The sequence below is a fragment of the Budorcas taxicolor genome, chromosome 4, assembly GCF_023091745.1.
Source record: "Budorcas taxicolor isolate Tak-1 chromosome 4, Takin1.1, whole genome shotgun sequence".
In the NCBI taxonomy this organism is placed as follows: Eukaryota; Metazoa; Chordata; class Mammalia; order Artiodactyla; family Bovidae; genus Budorcas; species Budorcas taxicolor.
Genome location: NC_068913.1, coordinates 108,514,323 through 108,536,561, shown reverse-complemented (window position 1 = coordinate 108,536,561; position 22,239 = coordinate 108,514,323). Strand labels below are relative to the sequence as shown.

Sequence of the window (22,239 nt, the reverse complement as noted above, 5' to 3'; positions counted from 1 at the left end):
TTTAGCCCTTGCTGAAGCACAAAGAGAAAAAAAAATTACTACTTTTAAATCTATCTGTAGATTTTCAGGATGGCCTGTGGCTCAGATGGTAAAGAATTTGCGTGCAATGCAGGAGACCTGGGTTTGATTCCTGGATCAGGAAGATGGCAACCCACTCAGTATGCCTGCCTGGAGAGTTCCACGGAAGAGCCCGTGGGCTACAGTCCATGGGGTCGCAAAGAGTCAGACACAACTGAGGAACTAACACTTTCACTTTTCATAGGTTTTTCAATTATTATTCAACCTTCAGTTACTTAAAACAGGACAATCATATCAGCACTCCATGGGAGATACTAATATCCAAAGTAAACATACTGCTACATTTCAGTAAAATTTTAAATAAAGGTTTTTGTTTAAATGCTTCTGCTGTAATTGTGTGCTAAATAAATTTATCATAATGGGATCATTACTTTGTCAGCTGCCTTTGGGAACCACTTGACCAGTATTTCATGTTCTAGGACAAAATTTTACTTTACTAAAATCACTTCTCTGAAATCTGAAGAACTCTTAAATAACCCTCACAGAAGCAAAAGCTTTTTAATTCATTGGGGTTTCATGAAATGAAAAATGGAGATATTAGTAGTTATAAGCAATTCAGTCTTCCAATGTGTCTATGATAATTAAACAGGCTTTAACACAGTTTATAGGGCTAAAGTATGAATAGATATTAAACAGTGATAACACCCATATACTGGACTACTGCTTAGCAATAAAAAAAAAATGAACTGTCCTTTACCATTAAAAAAATCTAGCCATAACACACAGGTTTCCGTAGTGTAGTGGTTATCACGTTCGCCTAACACGCGAAAGGTCCCTGGTTCGAAACCAGGCGGAAACAACACTGGTAGGAATCCTTATTTTGGGCCTTCCCTGTGACTCAGACAGTAAAGAGTATGCCTGCAATGTGGGAGACCCAGTTTCAATCCCTGGATCGGGAAGATCCCCTGGAGAAGGAAATGGAACACAACAGATACAAGATGACACCGAAAAAATTAAAAACCAACAGCTGAGGGGCCTCAGGACCTGAGGGAAAACAGGACAGAGAGTGAGTTCCCGGGGTTTCCTTAATGCTTCCCACATAACCTGGACAGAGATCTGCAAAATTATCCAACCTGCAACTGCCAGCCAATACATATATATCTCCAAGAAAAGACTGTATAGCTGAATCCTAGAATAAGATAGTGTCAGCGTGTCATGGAATATAGCCAGTTTGTATCCGATGGACTTCTCCTACCTATTTGAGATTAATTTGTATGGAATTCTGACCCTAAACGTCTTGTGTAAAGACACAGACACAGTAATTCATAGAACACTCTGAAGATAGACATTCCAATCTTGGGAGGAGAAGTGTGCTCTCATTTTCAGTCTCCCTGGCACACTGCCACCACAACAGGGAGCCAGAACCAGGCTAGCACAGATATTGTTTAGTGGATCCTCTGTCATTTCTTTCCATTAGTGCCCGCCACATCATGATATATTTAAGATCCATTTGGGAAAACTGTCGATGATATCAAATGATACATTTTGGGGGGATGTCAATAGTTCTAGGATTTTAGGATAAAAGGATTCAGGATAAATAGGATTTGAAAGAAGTGTCTTATTTTTAGTTGTTGCAATTTAGTTTTTATACTTCGGCTCTGTTAACTATTCTTTACCACTAGCACCACCTGGGAAGCCCTTGAAAGTAAGTGAAAGTCCCTCAGTTGTGTCCAACACTTTGTGACCCCATGGACTTTAGCTTGCCAAGCTCCTCTGCCCATGGAATTCTCCAGACAAGAATACTGGAGTGGGTTGCCATTCCCTTCTCCAGGGGATCTTCCCAACCCAGGGATCAAATGCAGGTCTCCTGCATTACAGGCAGACTCTGTACTGTCTGAGCCACCAGGGAAGGCCAAGAATATGGGAGTGGGTAGCCTATCCTTTCTCCAGGGGATCTCCCTGACCCAGGAATCAAACCAGGGTCTCCTGCATTGCAGGTGGATTCTTTACCAGCTGAGCTACCAGGGATGCATTTTAAAGCCCTTATTCCCCATATATACATCCTCTTCCAGCCTCTTGCTTCCCAGTCTTTTCAGTCTGGTTGTTGGCTGTCTTGACTCTTAACCCTAGTGTCAGGCTGCCATACTTCTGCCTTTAAATATTTTCAGCAAACGCCACCTGGAAAGCCATCTCAGTCCTGATTATACTCTGAGTCGTAAAACAGAGGCCAGCCTTTTATCTCAGCTCTTCAGGTAGCTGCCAGATATGTTGAAACAGCCAAAATTCTTTGAGTAAGGTCCAGACTGCTGTTTCTTACTGGGAACCCGCAGTAGGAGTATAGACTGTAACCTTCACGGCTGTCACCAAGTTGGGAGGTGAGAGGTAAGTGGGCAGCTGAAATGCCCGCTTACTATTTTACCATAATGCAGCATTTTCAGTTTTTATTCATCTTTCCCCTTTGTAGTCAGTTTTTTTTTACCAGATTTCAGAGTTCTGCAAAGGTTAATTCCAAAAGTTTTTGCCAGCTTATTGGCTGTTTTGTGGAGAAATAAAGTCTTGGAATTCCCGACTCAACAATTTTCAGTAATGTTTACAAAAACATCATTACCTTAAATATGTATATAATTTATATTTATTTATATGAATATTTATAAATCTATTAATCTACATAATTAAATAAAAACCCCATAAACAGTATGAAAAGGCAAAATGACAGGATACTGACAGAGGAACTCCCAGGTTGGTAGGTGCCCAATATGCTACAGGAAATCAGTGGAGAGATAACTCCAGAAAGAATGAAGGAAAGGAGCCAAAGCAAAAACAATACCCAGTTGTGGATGTGATTGCTGATAGAAGCAAGGTCAGATGCTGTAAAGAGCAATATTGCATAGGAATCTGGAATGTGAGGTCATGAATCAAGACAAATTGGAAGTGGTCAAACATGAGATGGCAAGAGTGAACTTTGACATTCTAGGAATCAGCAAACTAAAACGGACTGGAGTGGGTGAATTTAACTCAGATGACCATTATATCTACTACTGTTGGCAGGAATCTCTTAGAAGAAATGGAGTAGCCATTATGGTCAACAAAAGAGGCTGAGGGGCAGTACTTGGATGCAATCTCAAAAATGACAGAATGATCTCTGTTCATTTCCAAGGCAAACCATTCAATATCACAGTCATCCAAGTCTATGCCACAATGAGTAACGCTGAAGAAGCTGAAGCTGAACGGTTCTATGAAGACCTACAAGATCTTTAGAACTAACACCCCAAAAAGATGTCCTTTTCATTATAGGGGATAGGAATGAAAAAGTAGGAAGTCAAGAAATGCCTGGAGTAACAGGCAAATTTGGCCTTGGAATATGGAACGAAGCAGGGCAAAGGCTAATAGAGTTTTCCCAAGAGAATACACCATCATAACAAACACCCTTTTCCAACAACACAAACGAAGACTCTACACATGGACATCACCAGATGGTCAACACCAAAATCAGATTGATTATATTCTTTCCAGCCAAAGATGGAGAAGCTCTATACAGTCAGCAAAAACAAGACTGGGAGCTGACTGTGACTCAGATCATGAACTCTTTATTGCCAAATTCAGACCTAAACTGAAGAAAGTAGGGAAAACCACTAGACCATTGAGGTATGACCTAAATCAAATCCCTTATGATTATACAGTGAAAGTGAGAAATAGATTTAAGGGACTATAGTTCTGATAGATAGAGTGCCTGATGAACTACGGATGGAGGTTTGTGACATTGTACAGGAGACAGGGATCAAGGCCACCCCTATGGAAAAGAAATGCAAAAAAGTAAAATGAGTGTCTGAGGAGGGCTTACAAATAGCTGTGAAAAGAAGAGAAGCAAAAAGCAAAGGAGAAAAGGAAAGATATTCCCATTTGAATGCAGAGTTCCAAAGAATAGCAAGGAGAGATAAGGAAGTCTTCCTCAGAGATCAATGCAAAGAAATAGAGGAAAACAACAGAATGGGAAAAACTAGAAATCTCCTCAAGAAAATTAGAGATACCAAGGAACATTTCATGCAAAGATGAGCTCGATAAAGGATAGAAATGGCATGGACCTAACAGAAGCAGATGGTATTAAGAAGAGATGGCAAGAATACACAGAAGAACTGTACAAAAAAGATTTTCATGACCAAGATAATCACGATGGTGTGATCACTCATCTAGAGCCAGACATCCTAGAATGCGAGGTCAAGTGGGCCTTAGGAAGCATCACTGCAAACAAAGTAGTGAAGGTGATGGAATTCCAGTTGAGCTATTTCAAATCCTGAAAGTTGATGCTGTTACAGGGCTGCACTCAATATACCAGCAAATTTGGAAAGCTCAGCAGTGGCCACAGGACTGGAAAAGGTCAGTTTTCATTCCAATCCCAAAGAAAGGCAATGCCAAAGAATGCTCAAACTACAGCACAATTGCACTCATCTCACACGCTAGTAAAGTGATGCTCAAAATTCTCCAAGCTAGGCTTCAGCTATACGTGAACCGTGAACTTCCTGATGTTCAAGCTGGTTTTAGGAAAGGCAGAGGAACCAGAGATCAAATTGCCAACATCCACTGGATCATGGAAAAAGCAAGAGAGTTCCAGAAAAACATCTATTTCTGCTTTATTGACTATGCCAAATCCTTTGACTGTGTGGATCACAAGAAACTGTGGAGAATTCTGAAAGAGACGGGAATACCAGACCACCCCATCTGCCTCTTGAGAAACCTATATGCAGGTCAAGAAGCAACAGTTAGAACTGGACATGGAACAACAGACTGGTTCCAAATAGGAAAAGGAGGACGTCAAGGCTGTATATTGTCACCCTGCTTATTTAACTTATATGCAGAGTACATCATGAGAAATGCTGGGCTGGAAGAAGCATAAGCTAGAATCAAGATTGGTGGGAGAAATATCAACAACCTCAGATATGCAGATGACACCACCCTTATGGCAGAAAGTGAAAAGGAGCTAAAAAGCCTCTTGATGAAAGTGAAAGTGGAGAGTGAAAAAGCTGGCTTAAAGCTCAACATTCAGAAAACGAAGATCATGGCAACTGGTCCCATCACTTCATGGCAAATAGATGGGGAAACAGTGGAAACAGTGTCAGATTTCATATTTTGGGGCTCCGAAATCACTGCAGATGGTCACTGCAGCCATGAAATTAAAAGATGCTTACTCCTTGGAAGGAAAGTTATGATCAACCTAGATAGCATATTCAAAAGCAGAGATATTATTTTTGCTAACAAAGGTCTGTCTAGTAAAGGCTATGGTTTTTCTAGTGGTCACGTATGGATGTGAGAATGGAACTGTGAAGAAAGCTGAGCACTGAAGAATTGATGCTTTTGAACTGTGGTGTTGGAGAAGACTCTTGAGAGTCCCTTGGACTGCAAGGAGATCCAACCAGTCCATTCTGAAGGAGATCAGCCCTGGGATTTCTTTGGAAGGAATGATGCTAAAGCTGAAGCTCCAGTACTTTATCCACCTCATGCGAAGAATTGACTCATTGGAAAAGACTCTGATGCTGGGAGGGATTGGGGGCAGGAGGAGAAGGGGACGACAGAGGATGAGATGGCTGGATGGCATCACTGACTCGATGGACGTGAGTTTGAGTGATCTCCGGGAGTTGGTGATGGACAGGGAGGCCTGGTGTCATGGGGTCACAAAGAGTCGGACACAACTGAGTGACTGAACTGAACTGGACTGATACATAATTGTGGGCTCCCCCAGTGGCTCAGTAGTGAAGAATCCACCTGCAGTGCAGGAGACATGAGAGACGTGGGTTTGGTCCCTGTGTCAGGAAGATCCCTTGGAGGAAGACATGGCAACCCGCTCCTGTATTCCTGTCTGTAGTATTCCATGTGCAGAGGAGCCTGGCAGGATACAGTCCATAGGGTCACACACAGTAGGACACAGCTGAAGGGATTTAGCTTGCCCACATGCACACACTCATACTTTACATATTATCTTTGCATCTTTCAACCTTGCCAAATTCCCTTATTAATTCCAAGATCTTTGTTATATATCCCTAGAGATTTTATATGTAAATAATAATGCTGCCTGAGAACAAAACCGATTCTATTTGTTTCTTTCTAATTTGCATTCCTTTTATTTCTTTTTCTGGCCTTATCACTTTGGCCAGAATTTTCAGATAAGGAAACTGATGATCATGGACATTAAGGACTATTCTCAATCTCAAAGAGAAAAGGATTCCGTTTTTTGCTAATAAATATTGATGTCAGCTGTAAGTTATTTGTATATACATTTTATTGGGTTAAGAAGTTTCCTTCTATACCTAGTTTGCAAAGATATTTTTTATTAACATTAATACTTTTTGCCACCTATTGAAGTGCTAAATTGTTTTCCCTTTTATTCTCTTGATACAGGGAAATATATACATTGATTTATTTTAAGATGTGGAACTAAATTAAAATATAAGCTATTATATTTTTGCAAAGTATGGGATTTTATTTGGCAATATTTTTAGAATTTTGTGTGGCTGTTCATGACTGTTATTGATCTATGGTTTCCTTTCTATAATGTCTTGGCTTGGTTTGGTGTGAGTGTAATCCTGACTTCATAAAATAATGTTGCGTTTACTCCTTTTCTGTATTCTGGAAGAGTCTTAACTAGTATTAATACACACATATGAGAAGATACTCTATATCATGTGTCATCAGGGAAATACAAATGAAGTCAATAATCAAATACCATTACACGCTCATAGAACAGCCAAAATCCAAAACACTAGAGAATGCTGGAGAAATATGGAGCAATAGAAACTCTCATTCACTGTTGGTGGGAATGCCAAGTGGTACAGCCACTTTGGAAGACAGTTTGATGGTTTTTTACAAAGCAAGACATACTTTTACCATATGATCCAGCAATCATGTTACTTGGTATTTACCTAAAGGAGTCCTGAAGGAGTCAAAAATATGTCCACACAAAACCTGCACACAAATGTTTATAAGCAGCTTTATTCATAATTACTGAAAATTAGCAGCAGACAAGAAGTCCTTCAGTAGATGAATGAATAAACTGGGGTACATGCAGACGATAGAATATTATTCAGTTCCAAAATGAAATGAATGATTAAGCCATGAAAAGACATGAAGGAACCTAAATGCGAATTACTAAGTGAAGCCAATATGAAAAGGCTGTATACTGTATGATTCCAATTATAAGACACTCTGCACCCCTTCTCCCCAAGTTTGCAGTGACGTATAATTGATGTGTACTATTTGGTATTTATTTTTATAACTTTTCCCATGCATTGTATCTATATCAACAGAAGGACAAAGTAAACAAATGGAATGAACTGGAGAATCAAAATTCAAAATAATCTAGGTAGGTTTGTGTGTGAAAATCAATAATGATTAGCAAAACAAAATGCACATACCTTTGTTTAAGTTTAAGAGAAAATGAGTACAGTGGGTGTGGAATCTTTGTAACCAGTTTATAGGAACCAGGTCTTTGAAAATTAGTTGAATAAAAGACTATGGTAATCAATAACTTTGGAAATAGATAGTGGTGATGTTTCCACAACATTGTGAATGTAACTAATGCCATTGAAGTACACACTTAAAAAAGACTAAAATGGCAAATTTTATATTATATATTGTATGTTTTACAGCAATAAAAAAGACTATAGTGAAGACACAGATTTCTCATCTTCAAAGCAAATAAGATCCAGCATAATGGTCTGAACAAATATTCTGTCATATATTATTTATAACAGAATATAATAATATCACAGTCTAGATTTAGGGATAGAGAGTATCGAAAGCTCCAAAATTGATGTTATTTTTTTTAAGGAGTTGAAAAAACCGTTTGGAGGAAATCAAGCTGTTCTAAAAACAATTGGAGTACTGTCATGTAGAGAGAGAAACAGACATTCTCTCTTCTAATCCACAAAAGTGTAAGTGGGCCTAATTGTCAGAATTCATCTATCCATTCAATCCATAAACCAGGTCTGCTGATGAAGCCATGCATTATTCCTTTAAACACTGACAGGCTAATAAAATGTAAAAATGGGAGAAGAATCCTAAATACTCCTGGATACCTGAGATAAGACGGTCTAAGAAAAGGCCCTTTCATGAATCACTGGTATGTAAATTACCTGGTATTGGCCTACATGAGGAAATCCATTAATTATGTGGAGAAATTCTCCACTTGAAATCCAGGATCTGACCATAATAGTCTTTAGTGTACATGTGGCAGTCCCACCTTCACTTACCTAATCTTTTTGATTTTGATAATGGATAACAAGAAGTTCTTATAGTCTTTACCCTTTGTCTCTGAATTTCTCTAAAAGTTTACTGAGAGCAGCCATAATTTCTTTATTTCTCAAGCTGTAAATCAAGGGGTTCAACATAGGGGCCCCTACAGCGTAGAACAGAGCAACCATCTTCTCCCCTTCCACTGAGTAGGCGGACCGTGGCCCCAGGTAGGTGAAGATGGCTGTTCCAAAGCACAAGGAAACCACTATGAGGTGAGAGGCGCACGTCCCAAATGCTTTGCTACGTCCCTGAGCAGAATGAATGTGCAGAATGGCAGCAACTATACGACCATAGGAAAACAGAACCAGGGAAAAGGGAAGCATGATCATCAGAAATCCTGAGATGGCCACCATGACCTTGTTGAAAGAGATATCCACACAGGCTAGCCGCAGCACTGCTAGGGTCTCACAACCAAAGTGATTAATGACATTGTGACACAGGGGAAGCCGAAAGGTGATGACTGTCTCCATCAATGAATTCGTGAAACCGGCCACCAAGCAGCCAACAGCCAGTCCCAGACACAGCCCTCCATGCATGATGACCGTGTAGTGTAGTGGGTAGCACACTGCCACATAGCGGTCATAGGCCATGGCCCCCAGCAACAGGAACTCAGATGCAGCCAGTGCCAGGGATATAGAGAGCTGGATCAGACAGCTGTAGAATGAGATGGACTTCTGGACTGAGAGCAGGTGGACCAGCATTTGAGGGACAATACTGCTTGAGTAACAAAGGTCCACAAGAGATAAAACACTAAGGAAGAAATACATGGGGGTATGAAGCCTGCTGTCCAGTCTGATCAGAAGAAGGATGAGGAAATTTCCCACAACAGTCACCAAGTACATGGCCAAGAACAAGACAAAGAGGGAGACTTGAATCCCCCAGTTGCTGGACAGCCCCAGCAGAATGAACTCACTCATCCATGTCTGTGTTTTATTCCCCTGACCCATTTAGTTTCTAAGAACTGAACTAAAGATGTCAAAATGATGAATTAAAGAAACTCAGAATTGGAAGGTGGCTTTCATACCACATGGAGAACCTACCCATTTGAACTTAAAGTTCTCCCTGAATGTCTCAGCCAGATCGTCATCCAAACTCTGTTTAATGTTATCTGTAGAGGAAGAATGTAACGGTACCCAGTTGTGCAGCTGGAAATCAAGGGGAAAAAAAGGTTACATTCTTGAAATTCAATTTATTAGAACATATATCTACTCTTAAATGGAGGAAGGAAATTAATGAAGTGTTTAGATTTAAAATTCTAGTTAACTTAGTAGTTATTAGAGGGGGTAATTACTGTCTTTCTGATGAGCAAGTTTTTAGCCCACATGAAAGCTCTTCTTCTGAATTCTACATGATGTTCAGTACCATTTAACTTTTTGTTTGCTTGTTTGTTTACTCTCTGGATGTCTCAGACACAACTGTATTCACCCCTCCTCAATGGAATGTATTCATGAAATCCTGAATGTTTTAAGTAATATTCTCATACTTATCACCAAGGGATTTTGAAATTGTTTTCTATAATTTGCCCTTTTAATCTGAGAGTGTCAGGTGGAAGGTCTCATCTTCACCTACTTCATGCCAGTGGCCCAGGTGGGCATGTCAATCCACAATGGCCAACTTCAAGAATCAGGTGTTAAATGAAGAGAAGGCATACATACCTGTTAAAGTGTATCTCTTATGTCCTCCAAGGGTAATTTACTAATGTGTTTAATGATGTCATGTTATCGTGTGTGCATGCTCAGTCCCTTCAGTCATGTCCAACTCTTTGTGATCCTACATCCCACCAGGCTCCTCTGTCCATGGGATTCTCCAAGCAAAAATATTGGAGTGGGTTGCCATGCCCTCCTCCAGGGGATTGAACCTGCGTCTCCTGCGTTGCAAGTAGATTTTTTACCACTGAGACATCAGGGAAGCCCATCATGTTATTACTTAATAACAATGTTTTCTCAAGAAAAGGACAACTCATTCATTCACCAATATAACAGGAATCACTCCTCACCAGTGAAGGCAGAAGGGTAGAAAATCAGGTCTTAATTATAGAACATGATAACAGAGACAGTAACAGTTTTTTTAATCCCAAGTCAAAACTTATTTTATGTTTCCTACTTAAAGAAAGAAATGTATCCATAACTAAAATGTGCAGGTGGCAGTTTGAGGTCTCTGAGATACTCCTGTGACAGTACCTGAAAATTCCACATGAGGGTCATTATTACAATGGTTTATTTACTATTCAAACAGCAGATGGGCAGCAGATTATACTTATTAAAAGTTTCCAGTTTTAGCATAAAAACTTTTAGGATGATTGTTACAGATTACACCACTTACAACACAGATGGCTGGAGGTCTTGCTATTATAGTTTATTTTCATATGGTTAACTATAAAATATTCAGGATTTAGTATTGCTTTGAATAAGGTCCAAAATGTCAAGGAATTTATTAAAAAGAGAACTCTCAGAAATTGAATATCACACAGAAAGTATTAGAAATGATGATTGAACAAAGATACCACTTTCAAGTCTTTGCACTGAAAGCTTTCTGTCACTTACATCAAATTGATTGGAACAGGACACTCAGCTGCAACACTGGCAAAAAATGCACAATATTTAAAGATATACATAATATTCTTCACTGAAACACTTTTGCACAGCCAGAGTGCAAAAATCCACTGGAGTGGGAAAGATGGTAAAAGAAAAATAAGAACCATAATTAAATTTATTTTTATTTGCTGAACACTTACTCTGTACTAGTCATTATACTAAATACCTCATATATCTACTAATATATGGGGCTTCCCAGGTGGTGCAAGTGGTAAAGAATCTGCCTGCCAATGCAGGAAACGCAAGAGATCCAGGTTACATCCTTGGATCAGAAAGATCCCCTGGAGAAGGAAATGGCAGCTCACTTCAGTACTTCTTGCCCGGGAAATCTCATAAAGGGAGGAGCCTGGAGGGTTACAGTCCATGGGGTGACAAAGAGTCGGACACAATGACTAAGCAGCAAAAATATGTCTTCACAACAACACTGTGAGCTTCGGCTTATTAACTCTGTTTTACAGATGGGAAAAAGAGCCGAAGTGACTAGACAATGGGGGCGTCAGCAGGTAAATAGGATTATCTGACAAGCTGGGGCACATCCATTATGCTGCTCCTATACATAGCAGACCCTGTATATAGCACATGACGGTCATTTTTTAAAAGGCTATGGATATACCGAACATGAAAATCAGGAAACATATCAAGGAGACTAAATGGGATCCTATTTTCTACTTTTGAGCCCATTTACTTCAGAGTCCTGGTGGGCCAGAGTAGGTCCCTCTCATTTACCTGTGAAGTTGAGATCTGGCCTTCAAGCCACTTTAGCAACATAAGGAAGAGAAACACAGCACATCTCCCCCATTAGAGACTCTATTCTTGAAGTACGTGAAAGGCCTCTTTCATAAACTTGAAAAGGTGATCATGCTTCTACTCTGTGTCTGATATGGTGATGAACAGTGTCTTATAGCGGATCCATGGCAGGAAGTCCTTTCTTCCTCTTCTAAGAGAAAACTAAGAGCTCTGAATATGAAATATAAGGAAATTAAAATGATCCAATATCAGAAATGAATAAATCAATTGCTTATTTTTTTAAATTAGCTTTCAAAGTTTCAAACCTAAGAATAGTTTTCTCTAGACAAAAGAATATCCTTAAAAAGTAAGAGGTGAGACATGATGAAGGGTCCTGGTCTGAGGGTATGAGTTTCATCTGATTGAGAAAATTTGTCCCTTCTGAGCTGACTCCCACAAATCTCTTCTGTGCAGTGGTGAGTGCTTATAAATTGAACCAACATATCCCCCACTGTTCATGTAAATGGTTACTATCACACTAATATAAAAAGTGGACTACATTTCCAGGTCACTTGGTAATCATTCCAAAGCCAGAGGTAAAAATTTGAGTAGCCATGTAATTAAGCTAAAATCATTACACAAGTGGAGGAGAGCCCAGAATTATTTTGACTCATAGGATCACTCTCCATCATGGTCCCTTTGGAACCCACACATAAATGCACTCAGTGATGCTTAAACTGTTCTCAAACTTCTTTTCAAACCTACTTAGCTGTACACTCACAAACATAATTTGAATAGACAGAACATAATTTTTAGGATGAACTTCTACCAGAGGACAACCATATCAAGCCATTAACTATATTCTGAGACTTGAAGAATACAGAAATCATGGATTACAGGAAGCTAGTTTCACAGTTTATGTTGCTAAATAAGTGCTGAAGAAAGACTGGAAATGGCTGAGTTACCTCTGGAGAATGGAGGGGGCCAACCTGTGCCTCGGAAAGATGGCAGGGCTGGGAGAGTTGTGGAGTTTGAAGCAAGTGCAACTGGAACAGGTAACTTTCTATAACTTAGTGATAAAATCTCAAGGGGCCAATTATTTTTTGCTTATTAGATTCCTTTTAATTTTCCTCTCCCTCTGCCTGGTCACTTCTGCCTCTAACACCCTAACCTACATTTCAACTTTGCAAGTGAAAATTTTGTTTCCTTGTCTCTGGAGCATGAGAAAGAACTCAGCAAACTTTAATTTCTCAGGGGAAGTACGTCTGAGTCCTCAGTGATACCAGCTTTGGATTGTACATGCATCCGTGCTAAGTCACTTTGGTCGTGTTCGACTCTTTGCAACCCCATGGATTGTAGCCCATGAGGCTCCTCTGTCCACGGGATTCTCCAGGCAAGAATACTGGAGTGGGTTGCCATTCCCTTCTCCAGGGGATCTTCCTGACCCGGGGATCGAACCCACGTCTCCTGAGGCTCCTGCACTGAGGCAGATTCTTTACCACTGAAACACCAGAGAAGCCCCTTTGGATTGTTGGGATTTTTATCCCACATTAGGACCATGGGTCCATGGGGTCAAAAAGAGTCAGACGTGACTGAACAACTGAACTGACTGAACTGTAGGACCTTGGGAATTACATCAAAACTTCCCCATTCCAATTCACCCATCACCACATCCCTTTGAGCAATAACTCCTAGATCAGCAACTCAGGGGACCATTGGGTGCTCTGTGATACATCACCTAATCTGAGGTCAGGCAAGAAGACATTTTTTATGCCAATACCTGACAGCTGTTACTTATTATTGGGCTGCTGTCCAGGCTGCCCATGTTGCTCACTGGTAGAGAATCTGCCTGCCAGTGCAGGAGACTCAAGAGACATGGATTTGATCCCTGAGTCAGGAAGATCCTCTGGAGTAGGAAATGGCAAACCACTCCAGTATTCTTGCCTGGAAAATTCCATGGACAGAGGAGCCTGGCGGGGTACAGTCTAGAGGGTTGCAATGAGTTGGACATGACTGAGCACACACACAGTCCAGGTTTGTAATTCTACCATCACATTCTGTAACCTTAGAACTTCTGTCTTTCCCTTCACTTTAAGGAAGATGATCTTCCATATGTTGGTTTGTACTTAGGGATTTTTAGTGTTTAGAATCTTTAATAAAACACCACTACCCTCTGTGAAAAATACTCTAGTGAGGATGCTAAGCATTGTGCAGTGAAACTTCTATTCCCCATTTTCCCTTTCCCAAGGGTAGCAGGGGAGATTTCCACCACGTGCCTCGTCCAAGTGAGGGTAACCAGTCTGTTCTCATCCTCTGCTCGGTTAGGTGGCATTGCCCTGTAAAGGGCTTGAGAGCTGGTATAAATAGTGTCTTCTCCCAGCCTGAGACCCACTTTTTAAAAAGAATAGACAGCCTACCTACAGATGGCTGCCTACGTGGGCACTGCTGAAAGGGAAAGTGTCCTAGAGCCTATGTTATCTCTGGACCTTAAAAAGATAAGAAAGAATTTGCTCTCTAGCTTCTAAAATGTTCCTGGCATTTCTTATAAAATATATTAATTTATTTATTGTCCTTTATGCTTTGTGGATTTATTGCTTTGTTTCTTATTCTTTTACCATTATATACTTTAGATTTAAATGGGAATGAACATAAAATCATTTGTAAAGTGAACTTCTTCACCTCTAGATATTAAGAATTGATCATTTTTACATACAAGAGGAAAGATGAGCTATTTTTCCTACTAAGGTGGCAATTTTTCCAATATCATACATATTTTCTAAATTAATTACACAGTTATGATACACTAAATTCCCATGACAAAGGTTTCTTTTGAGTTTGTACATTGACTTATTGACACATCTTTTTTTACACCAATACTATAATTTTAATTGTAGTTGCCTTATGATATGCTTTGATATATTCTAGAGAAGCTAATCCTTTACTTTAATATACTTCAAACTTAAAAACTTAATTCAAATTAAATACCCTAAATCTACAAAGAATATTGTATTTAATGGAGAATCTGCAGATTCCTGCCTTTAGATCAGGAACAAGAAAGAATACCAGCCATCATGGCTATTTTTTCATATGACCTTAGAGGTTTTAGAGTATGATACAAGAAAAGGAAATAGATTAAGATGGATAAAAGATTATAAAAACTATCACTATTTATAGATGATATGACTATAAACCAGGAACATTTTTTCAACAATCTATAAAAGAGAACTAGATCAAGACCACCTTACAGAAATCAATACCATTTTTGTATGCCAGCAATAACCAGCTAAAAAAGTAAAGTAAAATACCCCATATAATAACTGTGGAGTATTTAGGAATTATAAACTATAAAGTAATTATGAATTTCTCAGCAGAGTATAGACATGAATTCTATGGCACTCTCTGCCAATACTTTCGATCCTCCTGTGTTCTTTACCTACTTTCCCCATTTTATTTTTCTCCATAGTAATTATGACACACTGTATTGATTATTTCCTATATTTACTGTCTATTTTCCTTTAAGTAAAACATAACAGTCAGACACAATTTAGTGACTAAACCACCACCACAATGTCCAAGAAGGCAGACATGCTTTTCATTGTTGGATCCACAATACCCAGAAGATCGTCTGGCATACAACATATGTTTAACAGATATTTATTTAAAAAATATGGAGAATATGTGAAAACTCCAAATAAAACATTAAAGATTATCTGAACTAAAAATACATTTCATGCTTTGGATTGGGCAATTTAATATTATAAAGATGTCAATGCTCCAAAATGAATCTCTAAGCTCAAAGTAAACCTAATCAAAATTTCAGGTAAATGTTTCATGGAACTTTAAGAAATTACTCAAAATTTATATGGCATATATCATGCTATAAATAGCTAACTATAGAGAAAACATGTCAACATAACAAAGGCCATATATGACAAACTCACAGCTAACTTACTCAATAATCAAAAGCTGAAAGCATTTCCTGTAAGATCAACAACACAAGTGTGCCAACCATTGCCACTTTGATTCGACATAGTATTGGGCTTCCCCCGTGGCTCAGCAGTAAAGAATCCACCTGCAATGCAGGAGATGTGGCTTCAGTCCCTGGGTTGGGAAGATCCCCTGGAGGAGGGCATGGCAACCTGCTCTAGAATTCTTGCCAGGAAAATCCCAAGGACAGAGGAGCCTGGTGGGCTGTGGTCCATGCAGTCACAGAATCAGACACAACTGAAGCGACTGATCACACACATTGGAAGTAATAGCTGCAGTGATCAGACCAAAAAAAAAAAAAAAAATGAGAGCAAGAGAGAGAGATAAAAGGCATCCAGAATGGAGGATAGAAGCAAAACTCACTATTTACAAATGGCATGATACTATATAGAAAGCCCCTAAGCTCCCACTCTTCAACTATTAATACTAATAAATGAATTCAGTAAAGTTGCAGGATACAAAATAAAATATATAGAAATCTGTGACATTTCTATACACTAATGAAGAATTATCAGAAAGAGAAATTTAAAAACAATCCCATTTACTCTTGCACCAAAAAGAAAAAAAATACCTGGGAATAAAAATACCAAGGAGATGCTGATGAAAGAAGTTGCTACTGCTGCTGCTGCTAAGTCAGTCAGTCGTGTCCGATTCTGTGCAACTCCATAGATGGCAGCCCACCAGGCTCCCCCGTCCCTGGGATTCTCCAAGCAAGAACACTGGAGTGGGTTGCCATTTCCTTCTCCAATGCAGGAAAGTGAAAAGTGAAAGTGAAGTTGTTCAGTCATGTCTGACTCTTCGCGACCCCATGGACTGTAGCCTACCAGGCTCCTCCGTCCATGGGATTTTCCAGGCAAGAGTACTGGAGTGGGGTGCCATTGCCTTCTCCGGAAAGAAGTTGAAGATGACACAAATAAATGGAAAGATATGCTGTGCTCACTAATGAAAGGAATTAATATTGTTAAAATGTCTACACTACCAAAAGAAATCTACAGACTCTATGCAATGCCTTTCAAAATACTAATGGCATTTTTCACAGAACTAGAACAAGAAACTTTTAAATGTATATGGAACCACAAAAGACTCTAAACAACCAAAGCAATCTTAATAAAGATGAACAAAGCTAGAGGTATCATGCACCCTGATTTCAAACTATGCTACATGGCTACAATAATCAAAACAGTATGGTACAGGCAGGCGCGTGCACGCGCGCGCACACACACACACACACACACACACACACACAATTTCAGTGGAACAGAATAGAAAGCCCAGAAATAAACTCACATATCTATGGTCAATTAACCTATGAGAAGAGAGGAAAGAATATACAATGGGGAAAAGACACTCTCTTCAATAAATGGTGTTGAGAAAACTGGAAAGCTATAGGCAAAAGAATTAAAGTGGACCACTTCCTTATACCATATACAAAAACAAACTTTAAATGGGTTAAAGACTTAAATGTAAGACCTGAAACCATAAGACTCTAGGAGAAAACATAGACAGTACACTCTTTGACATCAGTCTCAGCAATATTTTTGTGTGTCTATCTCCTCAGACAAGAGAGACAAAAGCAAAAATTAAAAAATGGGATTACATCAAACTAAAAAACTTTTTCACAAGGAAAGAAATCATCAACAAAAAAGACAACCTACTGAATGAGAGAAAATACTTGCAAATAATACACTGGATAAGGGGTTAATATCCAAGATATATAAAGAAATCACACAATTCAATATTTTTTTAAGTTCTATTAAAAAATGGTCACAGGATATGAATAGACATTTTTCCAAAGAAGAAATACAGATGGCCAAGAAACACAAGAAAAGATGCCCAACATCACTAATCATCAGAGAAATGCAATTGAAAACCACAATATCACCTCACCTCATGTAGCCTGTCAGAATGGTTATAATCAGACAGACAACAAATAGCAATTATTGGCAAGGATAGGGAGAAAAAAGAACCCTCAATGAAGTTTCCATCAGTAGGAATGTAAATTGGTGCAGCCCTATGGAAAAGAGTGTGAAGTTTCCTCAAAAAATTAAAAATATTACTACCCAATACAGTAATTCCACTTCTGGATGTTTACTGAAAGAAAACAAACAAGCAAACAAACATTAATTCAAAAAGATATATGTACACCTATATTAATTGCAGCATTACTTACTGTAGCCAAGATACAGCAGTACCTTAAGTTCTAATAAACAGATGAAAGAATAATGAAGATATAGTATATATGTATATACAAAATGGAATATTACTCAACCATAAAAAAGAATGAAATTCTGTCATTTGTGATAATATAGATGGACCTAGAGGATATTATGCTAAGTAAAATAAGCCAGAGAAAGGAAAACAAATGTTGTATGATTTTACTTATATGTGGAATCTAAAACAAAGAAACAAAGCAGTGAAACCAAAACAGAAACTGACTCACACATAAAGAGGAAAAAAAAAAAACGGTGACTGGAAGACGAGTGGGAGGTTGGAAGAAATAGGTGAGTGAGATTAAGAGGTATGAATTTGCAGTTACAAAATAAAGAAGTCCTGGAATGTGATGGACAGCATAGGGAATATAGTCAGTAATTTATAATAGTTTTGTCTCATAACAGATGGTTATTAGACTTACCATGGTGATTAGTATGTAATGTATATAAATGTCAAAACACTATGTTTTACACTTGAAACTGATATATCATTATATGTCAATGATATTTCAATTTTTGGAATTAGAAAATAGGATTGCATGGTGAAAAACAAGTTAACAAAATAGAAAAGAATAGAATTCAAAGATAGATGTATATATAGGACCATAAACGGACCACAACATGGGGAAAAACACTAGACCTATATTTAACAACTTATGTAGAAGTAGATGTCTAAGGAAACTAAAATGCTAGAGATAAACCAAAGAAATGCTGTGAAAGGTGAAAGTAGAAAACTTAATTTAAAAAAATAGAATATTGTATGACCTAGATTTGAAGATTTTTTTAGAAAAACAAAACTTTATAAGTTTAAATCATTGGACAAACTATGATAGATTGGATTATATCAAAATGAAGATTTTTCATTCAACAAAGGACTCCATGAATGAAATTCACAGAGGTGACATATCAGAGGTATATATTTGCAATGGCTATAACAGAAAAGGATTCACGTCTATAATGTACATACCAACAAGGAAATGGTAGAAAACTAAAGGAAAATGAACACAGTGTATAGCAATAGAAATCCAAAAGGCTGACAACATGGTTCACTCAGAAAATTTTACTGTTTGGTAACTATGAGACAGACACTATGATATATTCTTGAACCAAACAAAGACCTCTATTCTTAAGGGGCTTATGTTCTGGGGGCAGTGGAAGGGTGGCAGACAGACATTTAAAAATGAATTAATTGCAAATACATTAGAATAGATAAGTTCTTTGGAAAAAATAAACACCAAGGTAAGAAGAAAGACTGCCCATGGGGTTCTCAAGGCAAGAATACTGAAGTGGATTGCCATTCCCTTCTCCAGTGGACCACGTTTTGTCAGAACTCTCTGCCATGACCCATCCATGTTGGGTGGCCCTACACATCATGGCTCATAGTTTCACCGAGTTAGACAAGGCTGTGGTCCATGTCATCAGTTTGGTTAGTTTTCTGTGATTGTGGTTTTCATTCTGTCTGCCCTCTGATGGATAAGGATAAGAGGCTTATGGAAACTTCCTGATGGGAGAGACTGGCTGAGGGGGAAACTGGGTCTTGTTCTGATGGGCGGGCCCATCAGTAAATCTTTAATCCAATTTTCTGTTGATGGGCAGGGCTGTGTTCCCTCCCTGTTGCTTGACCTGAGGCCAAACTATGGTGGAGGTAATAAAGATAATGGCGACCTCCCTCAAAAGGTCCCATGCAGTGCACTGCCACACTCAGTGCCTCTGACCCTGCAGCAGGCCACAACCAACACACGCCTCCACCGGAGACTCCTGGACACTCATGGGCATGTCCGGGCCAGTTTCTTGTGGGGTCACTGCTCCTTTCTCCTGGGTCTGGTGTACACAAGGTTCTGTTTGTGCCCTCCCAGAGTCTGTTTCCCCAGCCAAGTTCTGGTGGTTCTATGGTGGGGTTAATGGTGACCTCTAAGAGGGCTTATGCTACAGCCAAGTCTGCTGCACCCAGAGCCCCTGTGGCAGGCCACTGCTGACCCGTACCTCTATAGGAGACACTCATACACAGTTCTGGCTCAGTCTGTGTGTTGGGCGTGTGTTTCGTGCCCTTCCCAGGTCTGAGCAGCGCAGGTGACCAAATGCTTGGGGACTGACTGTCCCACATGGGCCGTGCATCTTAATCACCTCCTCCATCCTGAACACTCGGTTTCCCGGGCGCTCAACAAGAGAACCGTCTCATGTGCGCTGTATGTCTCCTCTGGAGAGCTGGCCTCAGGCTGTGGCCCTCCTGGCAGATGTCAACCATCCCAGATCTCAGGAAAATGAGGTTAGCAGCTGGGAGTCTGCTCACAGTTTCGTGGAAGATGCCATTTCTGGAGCTGAGATTGCAGAAGCCCCTTGCCTTCTGGCTCTGGCTGTCACAAGCCTGCCTCTCTGCCTCTGGGTGAGACGGGAGCTGGCCAGCTCTCCTTTGGTATTGGCTCAATCTTTTGCTCTGTGAGCATGCCAGGCTGCGCCTTAGGTTGTTAGGTTAGAGCCTTTCACAGGGAAAGTTATCTTTTCCACAGTTATGGTTAGGCGTGTAGTCTGTGGTTGTTTTGTTTTGTTTTTTCTATTATGTTGCTTTCTGAGATTCCAAAACCCCACACACCCGCCTGTGAGAGGGGTTCCTACCATGTGAAATCTTCTCTTCCTTCACGACTCCCTCCCCAGGACAGGTCTCCATCCCTAACCCTTTTGTCTCTTTATTTTTGCCTTTTATATTTGGTCCTGCATCCTTTCAAAGAGAATGGGCTGCCTTTCTTGGTGCCTGGTGTCCTTCACCAGTGTTCAGAAGCTGTTTTGTGGAAGTTGTTCAGCATTCAAATGATCTTTTGATGAATTTGAGGGGGAGAAAGTGATCTCCCCATCCTATTCCTCCACCATCTTGGCATGGAAGAGATACCTGGAGTAACAGGCAAATTTTGCCTTGGAGTACAAAATGAAGCAGGTCAAAGGATAACAGAGTTTTGCCAAGAGAATGTGCTTGTCATAGCAAACACCCTTTTCCAATAACACAAGAGAAGACTCTACACATGGACATCACGAGATGGTCAATATTGAAATCAGATTGATTATAATCTTTGCAACAAATGATGGAGAAGCTCTATACAGTCAGCAAAAATAAGACCAGGAGCTGACTGTGGCTCAGATCGTGAACTCATTATTGCCAAATTCAGGCTTAAATTGAAGAAAGTAGGGAAAACTACTGGACCATTCACGTATGACCTAAATCAAATCCTTTACGATTATACAGTGGAAGTGACAAATAGATTCAAGGGATTAGATCTGATAGAGTGCCTGAAGACTATGGATGGAGGTTCATGACATTGTACAGTAGGCAAGGATCAAGACCATCCCCAAGAGAAAGAAATGCAACAAGGCAAAATGATTGTCTGACAAGACCTTAAAATACCTGAGAAAAGAGAAGCGAAAGGCAAAGGAGAAAAGGTAAGATATACCCATTTGAATGCAGAATTCCAAAGAATAGCAAGAAGAGACAAGAAAGCCTTCCTCAGTGATCGTTGCAAAGACAGAGGAAAACAATTGAATGGGAAAGGCTAGAGATCTCTTCAAGAAAATTAGAGATACCAAGGGAAATTTTCATGCAAAGATGAGCACAATAAAGGACAGAATTGCCAACATCCACTGGATCATCGAAAAAGCAAGAGAGTTCCAGGAAAACATCTACCTTTGCTTTATTGACTAGGTCAAAGCCTTTGATTGTGTGGATCACAACAAACTGTCAAAAATTCTGAAACAGATAGGAATTCCAGACCACCTAACCAGCTTCCTGAGAAATCTGTATGCAGGTCAAGGAGCAACAGTTAAAACTGGACATGCAACAACAGGATTTGTTCCACATCAGGAAAGGAGCATGTCAAGGCTGTATATTGTCACCCCGCTAACTTAACTTATATGCAGGGTACATCATGCAAAATGCTGGGCTGGATGAATCACAAGCTGGAATCAAGATTGCTGGGAGAAACATCAACCTCAGATACATAGATGACACCACCCTTATGGCAGAAAGCAAAGAAGAACTAAAGAGCCTCCTGATGAAAGTGAAAGAGGAGAGTGAAGAAGATGGCTTAAAGCTCAACATTCAGAAAACTAAGATCATGGCATCCGGTCCCATCACTTCATGGCGAATAGATGGGGAATCAATGGAAACAGTGACAGACTTTATTTTGGGGCTCCAAAATCACTGCAGATGGTGACTGCAGCCCTGATATTAAAAGATGCTTGCTCCTTGGAAGAAAAGTTATAATCAACCTAGACAGCATATTAAGAAGCAGAGATATTACTTTATGAACAAAGGTCCATTTAGTCAAAGTTATGGTGTTTCCAGTAGTCATGTATGGATATGAGAGTTGGTTATAAAGAAAGCTGAGCACAGAATAATTGATGCTTTTGAACTGTGGTATTAGAGAAGACTCCTG

At 39.5% G+C, this 22,239-nt stretch overlaps 1 protein-coding gene and 1 non-coding gene across 2 annotated transcripts; one reads left to right on the top strand and one right to left on the bottom strand.

Moving 5' to 3' along the window:
- The first annotated feature begins 804 nt into the window (after positions 1 to 804).
- Positions 805 to 877, top strand: TRNAV-AAC (transfer RNA valine (anticodon AAC)). Its single transcript has one exon. It is a non-coding gene; the product is annotated as a tRNA-Val (tRNA).
- A 7,429-nt stretch (positions 878 to 8,306) lies between these two features.
- Positions 8,307 to 9,248, bottom strand: LOC128046682 (olfactory receptor-like protein OLF3). Its single transcript, XM_052638845.1, has one exon. It carries the CDS (start codon positions 9,246 to 9,248, stop codon positions 8,307 to 8,309), a length of 942 nt encoding a protein of 313 aa, XP_052494805.1.
- Between the last annotated feature and the right edge of the window lie 12,991 nt (positions 9,249 to 22,239).